Source organism: Salminus brasiliensis, chromosome 5 (genome assembly GCF_030463535.1).
Source record: "Salminus brasiliensis chromosome 5, fSalBra1.hap2, whole genome shotgun sequence".
Lineage (NCBI taxonomy): Eukaryota > Metazoa > Chordata > Actinopteri > Characiformes > Bryconidae > Salminus > Salminus brasiliensis.
Genome location: NC_132882.1, coordinates 13,914,926 through 13,934,258, shown reverse-complemented (window position 1 = coordinate 13,934,258; position 19,333 = coordinate 13,914,926). Strand labels below are relative to the sequence as shown.

The 19,333-nt window shown below is 38.7% G+C and overlaps 1 protein-coding gene across 2 annotated transcripts in view; it reads right to left on the bottom strand.

Annotated features, from left to right (window-relative positions):
- Positions 1-226: 226 nt before the first annotated feature.
- Positions 227-19,333, bottom strand: part of mroh1 (maestro heat-like repeat family member 1) — a 34,471-nt gene continuing 15,364 nt past the window's right edge. Inside the window, exons 18-43 of one of the 2 annotated variants that reach the window (XM_072679487.1) lie at positions 19,089-19,141; positions 18,873-18,980; positions 17,858-17,977; positions 17,191-17,313; positions 15,972-16,118; positions 14,120-14,146; positions 13,076-13,198; positions 12,223-12,302; positions 11,735-11,873; positions 10,503-10,598; positions 10,312-10,416; positions 9,949-10,084; positions 9,542-9,654; positions 9,126-9,278; positions 8,861-9,015; positions 8,553-8,718; positions 7,664-7,869; positions 7,281-7,418; positions 6,937-7,051; positions 6,504-6,650; positions 5,642-5,830; positions 4,334-4,483; positions 4,080-4,214; positions 2,970-3,072; positions 2,733-2,798; positions 227-2,261 (exon numbers count right to left, since the gene is read on the bottom strand). In XM_072679487.1, the coding sequence (XP_072535588.1) occupies positions 2,185-2,261; positions 2,733-2,798; positions 2,970-3,072; positions 4,080-4,214; positions 4,334-4,483; positions 5,642-5,830; positions 6,504-6,650; positions 6,937-7,051; positions 7,281-7,418; positions 7,664-7,869; positions 8,553-8,718; positions 8,861-9,015; positions 9,126-9,278; positions 9,542-9,654; positions 9,949-10,084; positions 10,312-10,416; positions 10,503-10,598; positions 11,735-11,873; positions 12,223-12,302; positions 13,076-13,198; positions 14,120-14,146; positions 15,972-16,118; positions 17,191-17,313; positions 17,858-17,977; positions 18,873-18,980; positions 19,089-19,141 (3,170 nt within the window). In that variant the 3' untranslated portion in view covers positions 227-2,184. The remainder of the gene's footprint in view (positions 2,262-2,732; positions 2,799-2,969; positions 3,073-4,079; positions 4,215-4,333; positions 4,484-5,641; positions 5,831-6,503; positions 6,651-6,936; positions 7,052-7,280; positions 7,419-7,663; positions 7,870-8,552; positions 8,719-8,860; positions 9,016-9,125; positions 9,279-9,541; positions 9,655-9,948; positions 10,085-10,311; positions 10,417-10,502; positions 10,599-11,734; positions 11,874-12,222; positions 12,303-13,075; positions 13,199-14,119; positions 14,147-15,971; positions 16,119-17,190; positions 17,314-17,857; positions 17,978-18,872; positions 18,981-19,088; positions 19,142-19,333) is intronic. The other variant, XM_072679488.1, reaches the window with a different exon arrangement.

Below are 19,333 nucleotides of genomic sequence, written 5' to 3'. Positions count from 1 at the left end.
TTTTGTCCCCCTCAAAATGGTACTGCCAATTAAACGACCTGTTCGTAACTCCCCTCAGCACTAGCACTAGGAGGGTAAGGACTTAACACGTGTCCTCTGAAACATGTGAAGCCAGCACTGCCTCCTTTCGCCTTTAAACAGTTGAGTCACTTGGAGCCCCACAAATACACTCTTTGTCTTTCTGTCTTTAACTTCCATTCTCTGCAATGAGCCCACACATAGAATATAATTTGATTGCAGTCTATTTTTATTGTAACACTGCCCTGCAGGGCACATCAGCATGAAATGTTAAAGAATGAAAGACTGAAAAAGAGGACACAGAAAATAAAGCTTGCATTTTTTTTACAATTTGGAATGAATATCTTATGACTGGGTGTGTAGTGCGTAAGAACTTGAATCGGTTTTAAAATAAAATGATTTCCCCCAGTCACTTTAAATTTCCCAGCACTCATTTCATGAATCTCCCAGCTAAAATGATCTCTTTTAACGGGAAAAAGCAGATGAAGATGCAGTCTTGCAATGATCTCTCTTGCCTAAACCTGAGATCCACAACCAGACTGAACCACCCCGGCCTCAACTCAGTACGCCACCCACAACCACAAACATCAGTCTGAAGAGTCTAGCTCACTATTTGAGACCAGTTTAGAGTTATTAGCTGACAACATCCATACTTTACATTAAACACACATACAAACACACACAGTTGCTGTTTAAACCGATTGGAATGGAAATACTAATGAACATGTACAAAAGAAAAACAATCATGATAAAAACCAAGACATTATTAATGCCAATCACACAACGAGTTGCACCGTACAGTGCAGAATGTAAGAATTTTGTTCATTAAACATTTAGCTGTTTTGCAGGAATATTGGGATCCAATCAAGGATTAGTTTCACCATAGCCAACACCAAGAACCCTGCCCAAGTCTGCTCTTGGACATCAACTCAAAGTTTAGTTCCAACCTCAACACCCCCCAAATTTCAGATATTCTAGACCTCTATGATTAGATTAGGGTTGGAACTAAACTCTGCCGAGTCCAGAAACATCAAAGAACCACTACATAATTATACACAAAATGCTTTCATGAATATAGTTAACCAGGAAGAACATAAAAGACCTTACGTCCTTCCACATATCATCTCCAAAGTGTCTTTGTGGCTGCAGGAGCAGGAGCTCACCCTATTCTATGTATTCAGTATCTTTGTCTCAGATCAGGTGAGCTTCTGCTTGTGGGGAATGAAAACCTGCAGTTACACAGACAGTGGATAAGACTGGACATCCTTGTTCTACATTCTCCAGACCGGACTTTAAAAAACAGAGGGCAGAAAGTGCTACTGAAATTCCAACAGTGGTGGCTGAAGCTCAGGTACTTTACAAATGCATATGAAACATTCTTTGTTTCCTTTGTTTACAATAATTTTATCTTACACAAATCTTGCAATTTGGCACTGTTATGGCATCCCTATGCCAGGTTTGTCTACAAGTTCTACCTGGGGTCTAGAGGAAGCACAACATACTTTAATCATTCACCTCAGCAGGTGAATTTATTAGGATTGGTCACATCAACAGCATTATGCGACGATAGGCTGGTTTGCTCATTTGCTGAGTTTACCGTTTCAAACTGTAGACAAAGAGGGAGACTCTGGTTTTACCCATCCTACACTTATTGCTATATTTGCAGTGAAGGTCGACAGGACGTACAGTATGTATTAGTCTACCAATGCCTGTAACTGTTTCCAACTAGGAAGAAAATCTTGATCCTGAAAATGCATTAGGCCTACTGAGCAGACGGTCAGCTCAAGCTGAATTCTGTAGGTCCAGTTAATAGTAACTGTACATAATGTAAGTTATACATGGACTGAAATGAACACCCTCATAATGGCTGATTACGTCATTTCTGAAAGCCAATCTTGTAAAGGGTTTCTTGTAAATTTACAAACTTCTGTCTGAACTGGGACACAATACAGAATTACACTTCTCCCAAATAACCCCAAAGCTCTGGACTGACTCACCAGTGTCAGAGTCTCTATTACTCTGCATTGTTGTTTCTAGTCATTTAGAGTCTATTAGAGCACAGTCTTTGGTCACTAAAATGCTTTAAAGGCTAATTCAAGTACGACATGCCGAGGCTTTTCTCCACTCTAATAAAAAAAAAAAAACGGCTAAATGAAGGAAAAAGGCTTAGTGGAATTGGCCCATGGCTTCTGCTGCTTTCGCCCGAACTAAAGGATCTGGATCCTGCAGTAGCATGACTAGGCCTAGGACAGGAACAGAAAGAGAAAGGGGGGGGGTTTAAAATCAATCTCAGGTTACAAATACATCCAGACAAACAATCATTTTTGATCTGCTAGCTATCCAAAGTACTTTACTCCATAAAAAGGTTTTAACTAAATGAACTAACTGAAACTGTCACACAAGTTGGGGTGGTGATCTTCCAACATGACCTGATCTTACTAATGTTCTTTTTGCTGAATGCAATTAAATCACAGCAGCAATGCTCCAAAATCTAGCAGAAAGGCTTCCCTGGGCAGTAAAGACAGTTACAAAAGCAGGGTTTTCTTTTCTCTCTTTTTTTTTTAATATTTCAGATTTCAGAAAAAATAGATGTCCCTATACTTGTCTATATGGTGTAGATAAAACAGCTTTTCAAAATATTTTGGTGGACAACATAAAGATGATTTTGTCACTACAGTACGCTACTAAGAAAACTTCAGACATAAGCGGTTTACCTTTAGTTACTGTCGCCATGTTCATATGGGAGAAATACTCCTCGGGCAAATTTCCTAGTAGAAATCCTAACATCAAAAAAAGTGGATTTAGCTGTACTGTGGAATTCACCTGTGGACACAATTATGGGAATCTAACCAAACACACACAGCATGCACAAGAGTCTGTGGATGCATTCTGCCAATATAACCATGGTTTTACAACATGTGGTAAATACAAAGGAACAGGAAAAATCTCACCTATGAACATGGCAGCACTTGCCCGAATCTCTGCCCAGTTGCTCTTAAAGAACTGGACGACTGTGACATGGTAGAAATTGAGCATACCAGGGAAGTCCTGGATCTTTGAGAGAACCACAGAATTTACACACACACATGGAGACATTATTATTAACAAGGACACTGCAGACTGACACAACAGAGCAAAACAGGAATCCATCACTGAGGACATGTGGAAGATTCAAAAGTGCTGAATTTGCCTGAACCAACAGCTGCAGTTTCTTTGTCTTGTTCATGCAACATAGAACCTGATTTCATTAAGTAGCAGGATCTGATATCAGCTACAACCAGTGAATTTATGTACATAGATGCTGACATTTGTGATTAAGCAAACAACTGAACAATAAGAGGTATCTGCAAAGAATTTTAGGTAGGTCTACCACGAGTGCTACATTTATTATTTAACATGGTGAGCTTTGTTGTTTATGGGATAACATATAATGATTAGTTATTTGGCTCAGATGTCCAAGGAGCATGATGGAAGCACAGAGCATGTCATAGTTCTCCTGCACAAGATACAACCAAAGCAGCATAGGCCTTCACAGATCCATTTAAACAGTAAGTGAAAAAGCTGAGACTGGAAGCACAATGGAAAACAGGTTAAATATCAATAAGTGGTTAAATGTCAGAAATACATTCGATTTGTTTAAATACTAATTGAGGATCGGATTATAAATATAATGATCAATTATCTATTTCAGCCCTTTAAAAACTTACTGTACTGGTCACCAATGTTTCCCTTTTGGCAAACCCTACAAAAGATGTTTTGTATAATTCCATGTGGACTTTTAAAGTCCAAACGATATTGCACAAAAATCTGGAAACACTGCCCTGGCTGGGCACTTCATGTGTAAAACAACACGATGTAATTTTGAATTAGCCTTGATTTGCTAAATTTAAACAAAAGCCAACATTCTTCACAGTACATTCATGCTAAAAAATAGCAATTGGTAACACATGCAAATGCTGCAAGTGAAACTGCATAACCATAAGCACAGGAAGCTCATTTGCAGACTGCGAGCCAATAACTAAAAAAACTAGCCAGAAACTAGCCTGCCCAAGTTCACTCACTATGTATTTGATGAGGTCATTGATGAATTCGCCATAGTGGAGACCCTTCTCCTCGTGTAGATGGTTCTGAAACATGGCATTGATCTGTTCAGAACCCACCACTGGAGCACATACCCGCATGGCATATTTACAAGCCTAGACAGACAGACACACATACAAGGACAATTTTAGACTTTAACCTCAAATAAACTACATATAGGGTTATGTAAATAAAAGAGACAGAGAAACAGAATGACAAAAGTTGAAACACTGACCTTGACCACCTGTGCGTTTGGGTCACTAAGGTGCAGGAGCAGACTAACTAGAACATTGTGGATCTGGTCTTTAAAGACTGCTTCCCCAGAGCCAAATTTTGACAGATTCCCCAGGAGCATGATGGAAGCACAGCGAATCTCATCATTCTCCTGCAGAAGACAGAAGACACAACCAAAGCAGCTCAGGCCATCACAGATCCATTTTAACAGTTGTAAGATAATGTCGCTTTTCTGCAGCATTACTGTTTGCACATGGTAAAGATAATGGAAGCACAATGAAAACTTCCAGCCTTTTACAGTGATCAAATCTCAATTAAAATGAATGAGAAATACATTCAATGACTTCAAATAATAATTGAGGTTTGACTTTTAAACATGAACATTTTATGCAGCCAGAGAACAGAAATGTCAAATAATAAATAGAATCTACAACACTGATTCATGTGCTAAAATCACAACAGACTCGTCGACCTCAATCAGCTCATTAGCTTTACAAAGTTGCTATTCATAACAGGGTTGCCATTTGGAAACCATTTATAACCAACTCAAGTTGCTGTAATGAGCACAAAATTTCCGAGCAGTGTAAAAAGGAATACGGTCTGGCAACTTGTGTTGCACATTTTTTTTCTTATACTTCTACATCAAAGGACGCCTTCCAACCCCATCGCTCTCAAACTGCACAACGTGAAAGTGGGTCTGTTCATCTGAATAATGGTCTGAATTCCTACTAGAAATTAACAGTATCAAAGCCTTCAAAGTCAAATAAGAATGCTCTAAGGCCATGCTAAAGAAAAACAGCAGTCCATTTTTTTTCTGATATGCTGAATATTTTGACTACTTTTTCAGTGTTCTGTATTACCATCAAGGTTTAGTCAGGGCCTTTTGAGAACTGAATTTCTTGACACAGCACCTTCAGCTACCAAAATACACTGTATGTACAAATGTTTGTGGACACCCTTTCGTATAAGTGCATTCAACTACTTGAACTGGAACTGTGTTCTCTGAACTGATGGTGCTCCATTCAATACTTTTGGGTTGGGTTGAGGAGCTATGGCTGAGGTGGGGTGGTGACCATCACACACCATGACCTCACTAAGGCTCTTGTCAATCAAATCCTCACAGCAATGCTCCAAAATCTAACAAAAAGCCTTTCATGGACAGCTAAGACAAAAGTAAGATAAACTTAATTTTCTTAATATCCTTTATTTCAGAACAAGCAAGTGTCCCTATACTTTTGTCCATATAGTGTATACAAAATAAATATACATTTCATGTTAAATCACATTAACGACTGGGGTTTATACTCACATTCTCCAGAAAAGGTTTGATTTTCATGAAGATGTAAACGACTAGCAGATGCACATTCTTCTGGTCCAGGTAGAGCAGTACCTTGGATAGGCCAGACATGGCCTCCAGAGTGATAAGTTTCCCAGGGTCGTCCTTCTCCTCCATCCCTGAACTCATCGCTGCCAGCAGCTCTTTCGCATACTTATTTACCTAGATATGGAGAATTTGAGAGAATATAATGAAAAACGAAATGGCCTACATTTGAATTCTCAGCAGACTCTACTACAGACTTCTACTGCCAGAAACACTATAGGAGAACTATAGTAACAGCTAATGTGTTACTAGATGTAATATATGAACAAAAACATGGGGAAAAATGCTTAAGTATGCCAGCATGAAAAATCTTTGAATATCCAAAAGACTAAAAGGATTATGAATATGTCAAAAAATCGTATTATAGGTCAAGAAAAGGTCAAGAAAATGCAGTGTTGAGTCACACAAGCCTCTAGCCTTAGCTACAATGAGTACAATGTATTGCCCCATTCGTTCTACATTAAAAACCGGCCAACTTCACACAACAAAAGCAAAATAAAAAATAAACATTCTAGTTTCAGAAAATAGTTGCAAAACAAACCAAAAAGTCACTTTAATTTTGAATTTGAATCTTACTTCAGGCCCATCAAGCCTATTCCCTTAATTGTGGTAAAAACAACACATATTCAACCTTATTAACCGAAAGTAGAGCTCTGAATGTGCAGTATGATGGACATGTGTAGCCTGTAAAAATGTAACTATTGCTGCATTATATAGACTGTACCTCTCTACAGCTACACGGTCAGCAGATATGGTAACCTGTATTTATTCAAAAGATTCTGTCTTGTACCTTTTCTGGTGAGCCGATGGCAACATTCCCCAGGCCTCTGACAGCCAGCATGCGGACAGTACAACAGGGGTCTGAAATCCTCTCCATCATGTTATTCATCAGCACATCCATCATCATCAATTCTGTCACCACATGGTGGTTTAGCAGCTGGTTTAGGAAAGAGAGACCGAGCAAGAAGCAAGTCGGTTTATTCCGATTATTACGTTATCCTTTTATTATTATTATTATTATTATTATTATTAATAATAATAATAATATCATCATTATAACAATAATAATAGTAACGGCACCGTTGATTGTGGTGTGACATTATGCTAAATTCAGTTCTTAGACTTCCAATGACATCTAGATCTTACTGTTAGCTTGGGAGGATTTTTTTTAAGCAGCCAGCTCATTTAGAAACACTCAATCCACAAAATGTCAGTAATTTTACCTCAGAGAAAAAAGCAGTGACTGTAATTCTCTGGCACTCATAGATGTTGTTAAGGCATGGACACAAACTCTCCACTATCATGGGGAGACGAGGACCTGCATGCTTCGCCATCGCCCTGATACAAAAATGTCAGAAACGGTTAATAAATTAGCATTTGTTTCATTACTTGGACCAATACCAAATGTCAAAATAAAATATCAATTTAACAATGCAATTAACTAATTAACTGTGCAAGTAATTTAAAAGAGCATCTGACAGCAGAACTACGAAGCTAATTGTAGAAACTGTGAAGACAGCGAGACCTCAGAAGTAGGCATGTCTTTAGTGTCTCTAATGGGGCTCACCTGGAGAGAAGAGTAACCCCTGCAGTGTGCTGCTGAGGGTCCTTCATCTTGTCCCATGCTGCGTCCTGGTCTAGAACCTTCACTACAGCATCCAGATGAGCTCGAGCCAGCAGGATGCGTAAGGCCTCAACGGGCACACTGGGGTTGGGGGAAGAAAACACAAAAACACCACAATGAATAGGCCAATAGTGCAAACACACATAAATACACTGGCTCCTGCCACTGAATCACAATACACAAGCACAATAAGATTGTATAAATATTTCCACCACATGCCCATGGTAAAACTATAAGCCAAAATATTCAACAGGTTTATTTTAACGTATTAGAATGACATAGCTGACTATGCAGTATGTTACCCATGTTTGTTTGATGTGACTCACCCACAGACATCGAAGTTAGCAGCGGTGGTTTTACTACTAGCTTTGCGCTCTGCTCCAATGCAGTTGCTGTTGATATCTTTGGGCAGCTGCACCCCAACACTGGAACCCATCCGCACCAGCAAAGAACTGAAGAGTTGTGGGAACAGGGCTATCACAGCTTCTTCAGTGTGCCCGTTCAACATCATCTCACGCAGGGCACATGTCATCTACTCAAAGATTGACACAAAGATGTGGCCCGATGTGAGAGATCACATTCAGAAAGCTCAAATTCACAAACATGTCATTTAAAAAGTGAATTTAATGCCATAACATGCTGATCATCTCTACTACAATGGAGTTTTAACTCCCTTAAGATGAACATAGGCATGAATTAAAGGCCTAGGAAACACAGTGATGGATGGCCAAACAAACAAACAAATAAACAGATGAAGAGACAACAAGTCAGCAGAGAGAAACGAGCTAATCTGCTAGCTTTTGGTGGACCTGGCAGAAGTATAGCTCAAAAGTACTTGAATTTGGGGTCTATCAACACTAGCTTTGGATATTCTGAGTAAAATATTCTTTGTAAGTCTTTTGTAATTTACTTTGCATAAGATAAGTCTGCTAAATGCCATGAATCTAAAGGGCAGAACAAACCACATCAGTCTTGCGATTAGTAAGGCTACTGCTTATGTTAGTGCTAACCACTTTTTGGATCACCCAGTTTACACTAAAAGGAAGAAATATGACTAAATATACTGGTCACTTATGGGTCATTGGGAAGTTATTAATGTGGCATACTTTGCGTATGTATATTGTGTGTCCATAAGAGCAATAATAACCTCACTGGAAAGAAAACCTGGGTTTAGGTTCCCTGTGATTTTAAATAAAACTCAAATCAGTCACTCACAGCTAAAGGTTGACTGGTAGCCACTTTAGTCATGCCCGGTTTCAGCATGGACTCTTTCTTATCCACAAACGGCACTATGACATTCAGCTTCTCGATGATCATCTCCATGATTTGGCGAGCTACAGTGCTGTCTGCTCCCAGAGCAATCCACATCTCACAGCTCCAGCTGAGGACATAGAACACACACACACACACACACACACACACACACACACACACACACACACACCTTCAGAATTGATACGTTTCCTTTCAGGCAGAAAAACAGAAAGCCATTTAACAACTCAATTAACTGAATGGTTTTCTACCTGTCAAAAGGGAGAGGATAAGAGATGAGGGTCGTGATGACTGCCTGCAGATGCTGTGTGGCAAGAATGAGGATGGACTGGGCAACTGCAACTTTCACCTGCTCTTCAGCTATCACCTGCAGCCGATTGTGCAACACCTCCAACATCTCGGGCACCTGAAAAACACACACACACACACACACACACACACACACACAAACACAAACAATGTAAAGCACGGATCTAGTGAGAATAAGGATATTCCACATATGACTGAAGAACCTACCAGGTCTTGCAGTCCAGCCCCTCTGTTTTTGAGAAGAGTGTTGAGAATGACACTGGAAGCTCTGGAGCAGTTGGACTGAGCATCTACTAGTCCTTCAAAGAGCATGAAGATCAGTGTGTTCAGCTGCTGCGGAGGCAGGCGCTTACTGATTATCTGCAACAGAAAAGAGATACACATACTATACACTTACATACTAACTTTAAGTGAAATATCAATCATAACTACGATTCCCATGGTGTTTAATGTATTAATGAAACGGTAACCTGAAACGTATTCTGCATATATCAAAAGACAAACAATGGAGTCTGGTTTTAAATAATGCATTATTTATATTTGGAAAAATGTAGAAAACATTTAAACATTTAATTATCTCCAGGATTCTTTAAACTGTGTGAACCCTTACTAGATATATATACCTTAGTGAGTTCAGAGCAGGATTTGTAGAGCACCGAGTGGTCAGGATCGTTAAGTTTCTCTCGGACAGTTAACAAACCCTCAACTGAGTCATCTCTATAGTCCAGTGAGAAGCCTAAAGGGCATAAAACAGGTATGAAGAAGCAAGCATACATGCAGGGGTCATTTACATTCAAAACTAAAGCAAACTAAATGGTTACATGCACACTTAAACTTAAACAGTGCCAAAACCTGCAGAAACAAAAGGAGCACAGAGGAACATTCCACAAACCAAACAGGTCAAACAGGTCCTCAGGTCTTTTTAGACAGGCCACATATTTAATAATTCCCTATGTGTTGTGTGTTAAGTTGAAGCAAAAATGTATAGCATCTGTCTAAAACAGCAGTAATATGAGTAGTGGGGTATCACCTTCATAACGCAGCTGAATGTGTAACAGTACGTAGATGCAGTCTATTGCCGCTCTGCGCACACCAGGGTTGGGGTCTGTACAGCGTGGGGCCAGACGCCCCAAAAGTGCTCCAAGGTTGTGAAATGTCACCAAATTCTGCACAGTAATAGAGGGTGTTTGTAAGGTTCATTACATTGGGATTTACATGTATACAAATATGAAATAACATCACCAGGTGGAAAAAAGCGTCACAATTACATTGCAAGATGCATGTTTACATTTTTTTGACAATGACTGCCAAACGGAATGAAGGGATTTAGAAATAACCAAGTTCAATTACATCATCCATCATCTACTGCAGCACTATTGTTTATATGTCGTACCTTGACACTGAGACTATCCAGGTAGAATTGCAGCAACTCAGCTGTAGTTCTCACCGCTCTCTCTCGTTCATGGTCCTGCCTAGAGCTTAACCAGCTCTCTATATGCTGGGCAAAAAGGCAAAAATCTTAATAAGTGCGGTTCAGAAATAGGTAAATGCCAATGGCCAATTACCATAGCAGGTGTAGCATACCTTGAACACAGCCTGAAGGCCGTCTGGACTCAAATCTCTGGCCAACACACTGCGGAGGAGTTCATTAAGAGCACTGAATGTCTCGGAGTACAGTGCCTGTGACAGACCAAAGACTGTTAGAGGGGTGCTGCTGCAGCTTTGGCTTTGCAAGATGGGGCTTATCTATTAAACACAGACTACAAGTGGTCTTAAAGAAGGTGTAAGTAAAATGTGACATTAAAAGGGTAGAATGATAAAACAGTATTAAGCATCAAGACAGGTACACTGAACACATATTTCCCTTCCTAAAAAACTATGCAAGTGATAGTTATGTAATTAGCAAGCATTTGTGAACAACCCCACTGTATGTGGATGGTATATTTTAGGTAGAATTCCACCTGCCAAAACTCTTAGAAGACAAATACATTTAAATAAATTACATATGCAAATAATATTTCGCTCAGTCAGCGTGAACTCTAGTAGAAAAGCAGTCCAAAAGAAAAAAAGATGGACACTATTTACCTGAAAAGTATCCATTTGTAATATGCTGCAGTTAACTGACTGGGTTTAAAACAGCGCACATTCATATAAAATTTAGATGTAAAGGGGTAAAAGGTTTGTGTATATTGTTGTGTATTTTTACAGCATAAAAATCAAGGCAAATACAGGCATATACTGGAAATAAAAATCTATATGCACCCTCATAACATTTCTACAATGTAACATAATGGATCTTAGCACTGTACAATGGTGGAGAAACAGTTTTGTATCATGCAGCCTCTACCATCAGACTTGATTTGGTGTGACCTAACTGTTTCGAAAAACCAAAGTAGATCCAAAGTAGTCCAAGTAGTCCAGCCAATTTTGATTTGCAGAGATAAATAGCCAGTCTCATATAGCCCATCTCATATACTTCGAAATGTTGTGCTGTCTTGTGAGTGTGGCTGTTTCACTCTGGATAAGAAAAATGTCTCGTGTTGCAGATGTGTCTAGTTTCCCAAAAGCAATATATATTAGGCTATGATGACAGTAAAAGCGAAAAGCTGAGATGGAAAAACGTCTCTTAGAAACTAATTTGCTTTTGCCCATTATTCATATTTTACAAGCGAGCACTTCGCAAAACAATATTCCAAGCTCTGTTGGACTAGAAGAGCCATAACTAACCAAGAAAGCCCATGAGCACCAGTATCTAAAAAGCAGAGGAGGTAAATCAGTATGAATGTGCGTGTTTCTAAAGCAGGTTTCACACTTACTTCTCTTTGCTGGGGGTCTAAAGTCTCCTCGTCCTTGCCTTTTTCTGCTCCTTCTAAAGTAGGGAGCCCATACACCCCATTTATACATGTTTTCAGCATGTCAAAATTTTCATTTTCTGTCAGAGGAGGATCCAGGTTACTACAATTTGGGGTTAAGGTTTTAAGGAGGACAGTTCCATGTAACATCTCATGAAAATAAAAATAAAAAACCCTAACAACACATTGCTCTGTTTATGCTCTGATTTTCTTGCAGTTGTCATTTTCAATACAACGTTCATTGGTAGACATTTCTGAAAATGGATACCCAGCGCCAAACTTTCATAAAAGAGCATCACTTTCATCATGTATAAAAAAATAAAATCCAAAATACTTACTGAGAAATAATTAGGTCACATCAGTCACAAGTATCCTGAGCTTTTGTGGGATCAAGCAACCTTATCAATGACCGACTAGAGAGCAGTTTAGACTTTGCAGCCAAGAAAGGATACATGAGGTTGGCACAAGTGGTCATAACAAGGTGCCGTACAGGAGTGCGCAGAACATCGGGCGATTCCGCTTTAATGAAATCCTGTCCCAAACGAAACACATAACATTTACTTTGATTTAAAAGTTCACATACAGGATCAAGCTCCCTGGACAAAAGGGAATGCATTTGGGTGTGCCAACGACCATAGAGTGAGGGAAATAGCTGAATTTGTGGGTGTCCACCAGCAGTGGCAAAAATCCAAGTCTACAGGAAATTCTCATCATTCTTAAGAAGAAGTAAGCAAAGGCCTCTTGCGTACCACTCTGCTTAATAGAGTATATGCATGGTATGCAGAAATTGGTTGTGAACAATGTTCATTGACTACTAGATGCAATTCTTTCCTGGAAGACAACTGATTTTCATTCATAAGACTTGAATCGGTTCCTGACAGTCAGTTTTGTCTTTCACCAACAATTCTGACGAGAACTTCCTGTAGCCTGGGAATTTTGCCATCGCTGGTAGACCTGTATGACCGCACACTTCAATATACATGCAAGTTCAGCTACTTCCTTCCACACTATGGCCTTTGGCACACCCAAAAGCACTTATCCATTTTCCACAAAGACATTCACTGCACTTTACCACTTCTTATCAATCTATGAATCCAGGTGCCTACCCTACAGGTATTTGTCCGAAGGTAAGACTACCTTAAACACGCAAGGTGACTAATTTTGCAACTGGAGAGCTTATTTATTTTAACTTAGAGACATTTAGAGTCAACTGTGATGCAATCTTTTTTAAAATTCCTTTCATGTAGGATTAATGAATGTTCAGGTAAATGTAAAAGTTTCCAGCACATTAACTCTTTCACATACCATCATTACTCCCATGAGCTCCTGTTTGCGGCTGAACAGATACCCTTGTTTGCGAACACAGGTATTAATGGCTTTAGCGATGAGCCCAACACTTTGAATTAGACTCAGCTTCATTGTCAGGTCCTGCAAATATCCCAAATAAACACAAAGATATACACAAAGTCTTAGAGTGTAAAGTACAAACTGTCAACAAATGAAAGGTAGATCACTTAACATTGCACCCATCTAAGTAATCAAAACCCCAAATAGTGATTCAGGATTAGTATTTGGTCAAGACCAGATCAAGCTGGCATGCTACAAGTTCCTTCACAAACTCCTACATCAACCTTAGGCTTCAACTCTGGAGCACCTTAAATACCTTAAATTGGCCCAAAGCAAATGTGGGCAGACCCCCCAGTCACAACACTTCTCAGTGACCACCATAGCATGCTCAATACAAAGATAATTTTAGCTTTTCAGTTCAGCATGAATACTCAAAACAGTAATCTGATTAATTGTAGACAGAAGCTGGAGAGGAAATCACAATATGCAATCTTAAAATTGTGATCAAGACGTTATTTGAGTGAATCATTTGTTGAAATTGCTGAAATCAAATCTGGTCAGAAAGCTCAGAAAGTCCACAGAACCACCACAGTGATGTTTTAGTAAGAGAAGACATTTATTGGGTTAGTAGACAGGTGTTCCTTCTTAAACTTTCTGAACTTCTCTAAACAACAGAACCACTTTTTTCTAAATAGCTTTTAAGATGCCAAGAGAACTCAATCCTCAGATGATTTTGCACTCAGTACCTGAGCTTTTATACACAAACATGTGAAGGTCTTGGTGATTGTAATGTTTAAATGTTCTCTTGTTTGAGGAGACTGGACCACACTTGAACAGACAGATACAATTACAAAGTTTATTTTATTTTTCTGTCTCACTTTGGAGAAGTTCAGAAAGCCTTGGACCTTGGAAGTTTCAATCGAGACCTCGAGAATGAAGAAGAAATGGTTTTAGTGTAAGCTTCATAGAGCAAAGTAAAGAAAGAGGCTCCGCGGTCGATACCTTGGTCTCTACTTTAATTCCCAGAACCTGTGCAACATAAAAGTAATGATGGAATTATACGAGCAGTATAAAACTCAACAAATATAAAAAAAAATAATAACTTTTTTCCTCCAGCAAGGATCATCACATAGCTAGTAGAAGTTCAATTAAGTTTGGCAGATTTGTGATATATGTATGCCTCGTTAAAAACTACAAATAATAGTGTTCTGGACACATAAAATCAACACAAGAAAGCAAAGTAGTATATACCCCACTCACCTTGTAGTATAAAACAAAACTAGTTAGGGTTTTTAATCTTGTAAAAGAATACAATTAATTCTACACTATTAACAATTACACATTATTTGTGCTGTACCCCTAAAGGCTATTGCATCTCACAGGGCATAACATAAGTACAAAAATCTAAGCTTGAGACTCTAATGTACATCTAATTTATTTTCTGTAGCTGTGGCATACACATATTTGATGTGAAAGTAGTAGATGGTTAACAAGGATGCAGAAATGACTAAGATCTACTGGCATAAGATCTACACATAAGATGCATATATTAAAATGACTAAAGACTAATCTTAATGAACAAATCAATAAAACTAATTATAAATTCATTCTTGTAAAAGACATTGTAACTTCTAAACAGTTGTGTAGATACTAAATAGTATATATTCAATGTATGGAGCACCAATGAACAATGACAGGTTAAAGATAGAGCATTTTACCCACTATAAACATTATACTCAAAATTTAGGGGGCCATAGTCAACACATCTGTGGTTTGTGATTATGTTGTACATCAGTGTATTTCTGTAATACATTGCAAAATTGTATACACTTAATATACAAGAATCCTAATGAGCTCTATGTTCTTATTACAGGGAGTGTAATTATTCCTGGTTAATTGGATGATTATTGCATAGTAGCTTTTAAGAATCTGTCGCTTCTGTGACCTGCAATCACATGTATTACAATAATTATCGAGTATCGCCAAAATGTCTTTAAATATGGTGATATATTTTTACCATATCGCACAGCCCCAACACAATAGAACACTTACTAGAAAGCACATACAAGGAACACACACCAGTACACAAAAACAAAAAGCATTACATTTGGGGCAGGCTAATGGATTAACCCTAGTATTGGTATAATTAGTAAAAGCAACGATGTTGTAATGGTGATTCGACTTCATCTGGGTCCGGGAAAGCGGCCCTAGAAGTAAAATGTACAATTTCCTTTTGAAAAGGGTGAGCTTTGCAGAATTTCTGATCAGGGCTTTCAGTGGGTTCTAGCTCAATCAGGATCCCACTGACATGAGGTCATTCAGGGTGAGTGCCAAGCTAAGCATGGCTGCCTCTCCAAGTACAATGCTGAACCACAGAGGGTTTTTTTCTATTCCATTTAGGAAAGTATTACAACTCTGTGGTAACCACTGTACACCTCACCATTTTTTTTTAAAGAAAAAAAGATTGTTCAAACCACAGAAGTACCCTCTGGACATAAAATGAAAGCTTTAAATGTAATATTTGAAGAGACTATTAATGATTAAACAGATAGCAAAATTGTGTGTAATTTTAGACTCATACTGAAACCTCTCAGTTGACAAGGCTTTAAAGCCTATATTTGCAATTTATTTGCCTGCTGGAGTGCTGATCTAGGATATGGGCCTGCACATATAAACTGAATGGGAGCTGTTTCTAGATAAGTGTAGTTCTTCAGCACACCACAGACACAACCCTGTTCCTTGTTCTACTCTGGAACTGTCTAAAAGTATTAGTCTAGGTCCCTTTCTTTCTTTTCTACTCAAAGTGCTCAAGTTGCAGAGGTCTAGCTCAGACTGAAGCTGCTTGCCATTTTACCTTGGTGTTGAAGTGCTTGCTAATGTTGCGTAGTATGTCATTGTTGAGTCGATTAAGAAGCTGGTCCTCTGGGGCGTGCAGTGCCACATAACCGTAACACAAAATCAAAGTGCTCTTAATCTTCTCCACGTCCACATCGTTTTTATCCTGTTTGATGAGGGATGCATTCAACAGAACATCAGTAGTAACAAGAACAGCACCATTAAGAACACACACAACCAAAATCTGAGACAGATTACGTGTAGCGATCTTGGCGATCGTGTAGACTGTTCCAGACAGTATTTTTGCTGCAAGCCAACATACTCTGAAAATGGAACCTCAGTCAAAATGTATACATTTGTGAGCAGCATGTGAGCTTGTATAAGTTTTCAAGACTAAGTAGAACCACAATTGTCTGCAAAAAGAGCTTTAAGGTTTTCCTATCAGTTTGGAAGTGTATGGAAGATATGAACTTAGACTTGGCTACTGTAGAACTGTTGTTCATACAATCCTGTGTGGCTTAGACCTTGTTTTGGAAAGGTTATGTTTCTTCCAAAATTTAGTTTTTAGCAGACTGAAACAGGCTCTCTCTCAGTATTCCCCTGTATTTTGTACCATCCTTTCATCCTTCAGTTACAACAAAATACCCAGTGAGAAAAATACTAATCCCCTGTGATGCTACCACCCTCATGCTTCACTGTTGGGATGGTATTTGTTTTAGTTAGGCCTACCTAAGGAATGGTTTATTTCTAGCCGCCTTCCCATTCAGGCCAGTTACATACAGAGCTCTTAATATGGTTGACTGGTACACCTTTACCCTATTCGCAGCCCCTGAGCTCTGAACTGTAGCTCCTTCAAAATGATTGTAAGCTTGTTTGTAGTTTCCAAGTCACAAGCTTTTAGCTGTTTTTGGAGCTTCCACCACACAGATTATACTTAGGCAAGCAGCATTTTCCACACAAACATGTTCTTACTTAAATTCAACATGTCTTTTTACTAATCCATTTCTTGGGTCAGACTTCTAAAATAAAATATGACAACACAACAGCAAAGTGTCATTTGTAATCCATAAAAGCTGGTGACTTTTAAGGAGGTTGACCATTTTTGCAAGGCACCAAATGTGATTTATTATTAGACAAAACAGCTAACTACTAACTATGGCTATATATTACCACAAATTTCACATATATGCCTGGGAGACCTTTCTTTTTTTCTCAACAAGCAAGCAAGCAGAACCTACTTTGAGCAGACCAAAGATCCCTGAGGCTTTCTTGAAGGCATCAGATTTCCCGAACTCATCCAGTTTGGTCAGAGTGCCATCCAGATGACTGCTGGCACATAGCCCAATACCCATCGCTACTCCCTGTGAAACCAATCATTCCCAATTACTCCCATTATTACCTATTAGTGGCTTTTAAATGGATTTTTAAGCCTCAGATTTCCAAACAGTGGACCAGTGTAATCATCAGCATGCACTATTATGCAATTAGAAACTGTCAGTCCAACAACCCCTAATCAAATCTCTCAGTGATAAAGCTTAATGCTGAACCAAGACCAGAAATTACGGCTTTGAGCTAAGGCACGACCTCCTTCTGAAAATAAACAGACAGCCTTAAATGCATTCATGTCACAAGACCACATCTCACTGAGCAAAAGGAATGAAATGCACAAAGAAGAGCCTGTACTTATTTGGCTGTTCTAACAGGAATCTACATTGAAGGTTACCGTACACATGTAGATGTGAGCAGATGGCTCTGTGAAAGAATACAGAATGAGGATCTTGCTCAATTTGCTCAATATAGTGAACAGGAGGCCAGAGAGATGCTGACAGATAAAGGAGATTCAAGCAAATAAACATAGTGATAGTGGTGTGTGTGTGTGTGTGTAATGCATTTTCTCTGCTGTACCGCTCTCTCTGTGGCATCATTATGGCGGGCGCTGACCAGGATGTCCTGAAGCTGTTTTCTCACCAGCTCTTTATTGGTGCACTGCTGGAGAGTCATACCAATGCACTTGTACAGGAAGCTCTAGAAAGGGAAGAACCCAATAGTGTTGTAGAATGGACCAATTTAGAATGAGCTGAGTAACTTGCCCAAGATAACTGAACAATTCCACAAGAACACACACAGGTAGGGTTGGGTAGTATTACAATAAATCATTATTGTGATAAAGTATGTCATTATGTTAATAAGTGTTTGAGTACACTGTTAATATTTTACAAATATCATTTTATTCTTACATTAAAAAGAGGGTGGTCTTCAATTTCTGGCATATCCCTCACCACCTCTGTTTTATTCCCCAGTTCATTCTTTACATTCAATTCTGACACTATTTGAATTCCACCCAACACACTACTGGGCCAGATTCTTAACATTTGTGCACAGTTAGAGCCCGTTTACATTAATATGTTTTAGTGACAGGATCACTTTTGGATTTACATTGACTATATAAAAAGCATGTTTTTTTGGCATTTTCTGCATACAACTACATCAGCATAAATGTGCCCTAATAAGTCTCATTTAAAAAGGTCACAACGCCAGAAGTGCTGTGCCAATCTCTCCTTACCGCTTTTGTAATTGTACACATGATTTACATATAAGATAAACAAAGTTAACATGTTAATAAAGTACTAGAAGTATTATGGAAATGTTTAGGCACTCCTGGTCAAATTACATGAAATCCTCAATTTTATAGATTGAAAGAAGTTCATATCCATTTTTTGCTTTAATATGGTTAACAGCACCTGGAGATTAGGGAAAATGCAAGAGAACAACACAACATAAAATGCCAAAATGTTATAATAGCAATGCTATTTGCTCTTAACTGTAAATCGATGTACGACATACTTAAATAATCTGGGTCCATAGTCCGGTGCAAAGTTGCATTATAAAAAGGAGAGAGAATTGAACAACTAATCCTCACCTTTTCCTCCATAGAGTTGCTGTAGGTGGGAAGATAGCGGGTTGCCTCAACTGCCAACTGACAGCTCCACTGACCATCGTCAATGGCTACCAGCGTTTTGGACAGGAACTTTACAGAAACCATATAGCAACAGAGTCATCAAAATATAGCAGACAGAGAACACAAGAACAAGCAAGCTGATAGTGTGATTCCTGAGAAAGATCTACAATTGTTTACCTGAAGGAGGCTATCTTCCCAGTTTTTTTTATCCAGAGTTTCCTGTGTGGATTCTGATTGTGGAAACAAAGATTGGGGGTAACTAAACATTAAACCGGTCAGTGATCTCAGTTCTTTACAGCATAAAATATTTTAGCACTATTTAAAACAAGAGTACATGATTTCATGAGTAAAAATGGTAAAATGTCATTCTGCATATTACAATAGGACACTGACTCTGGAAGAAAGGTTTGCTTCCCTTTTTT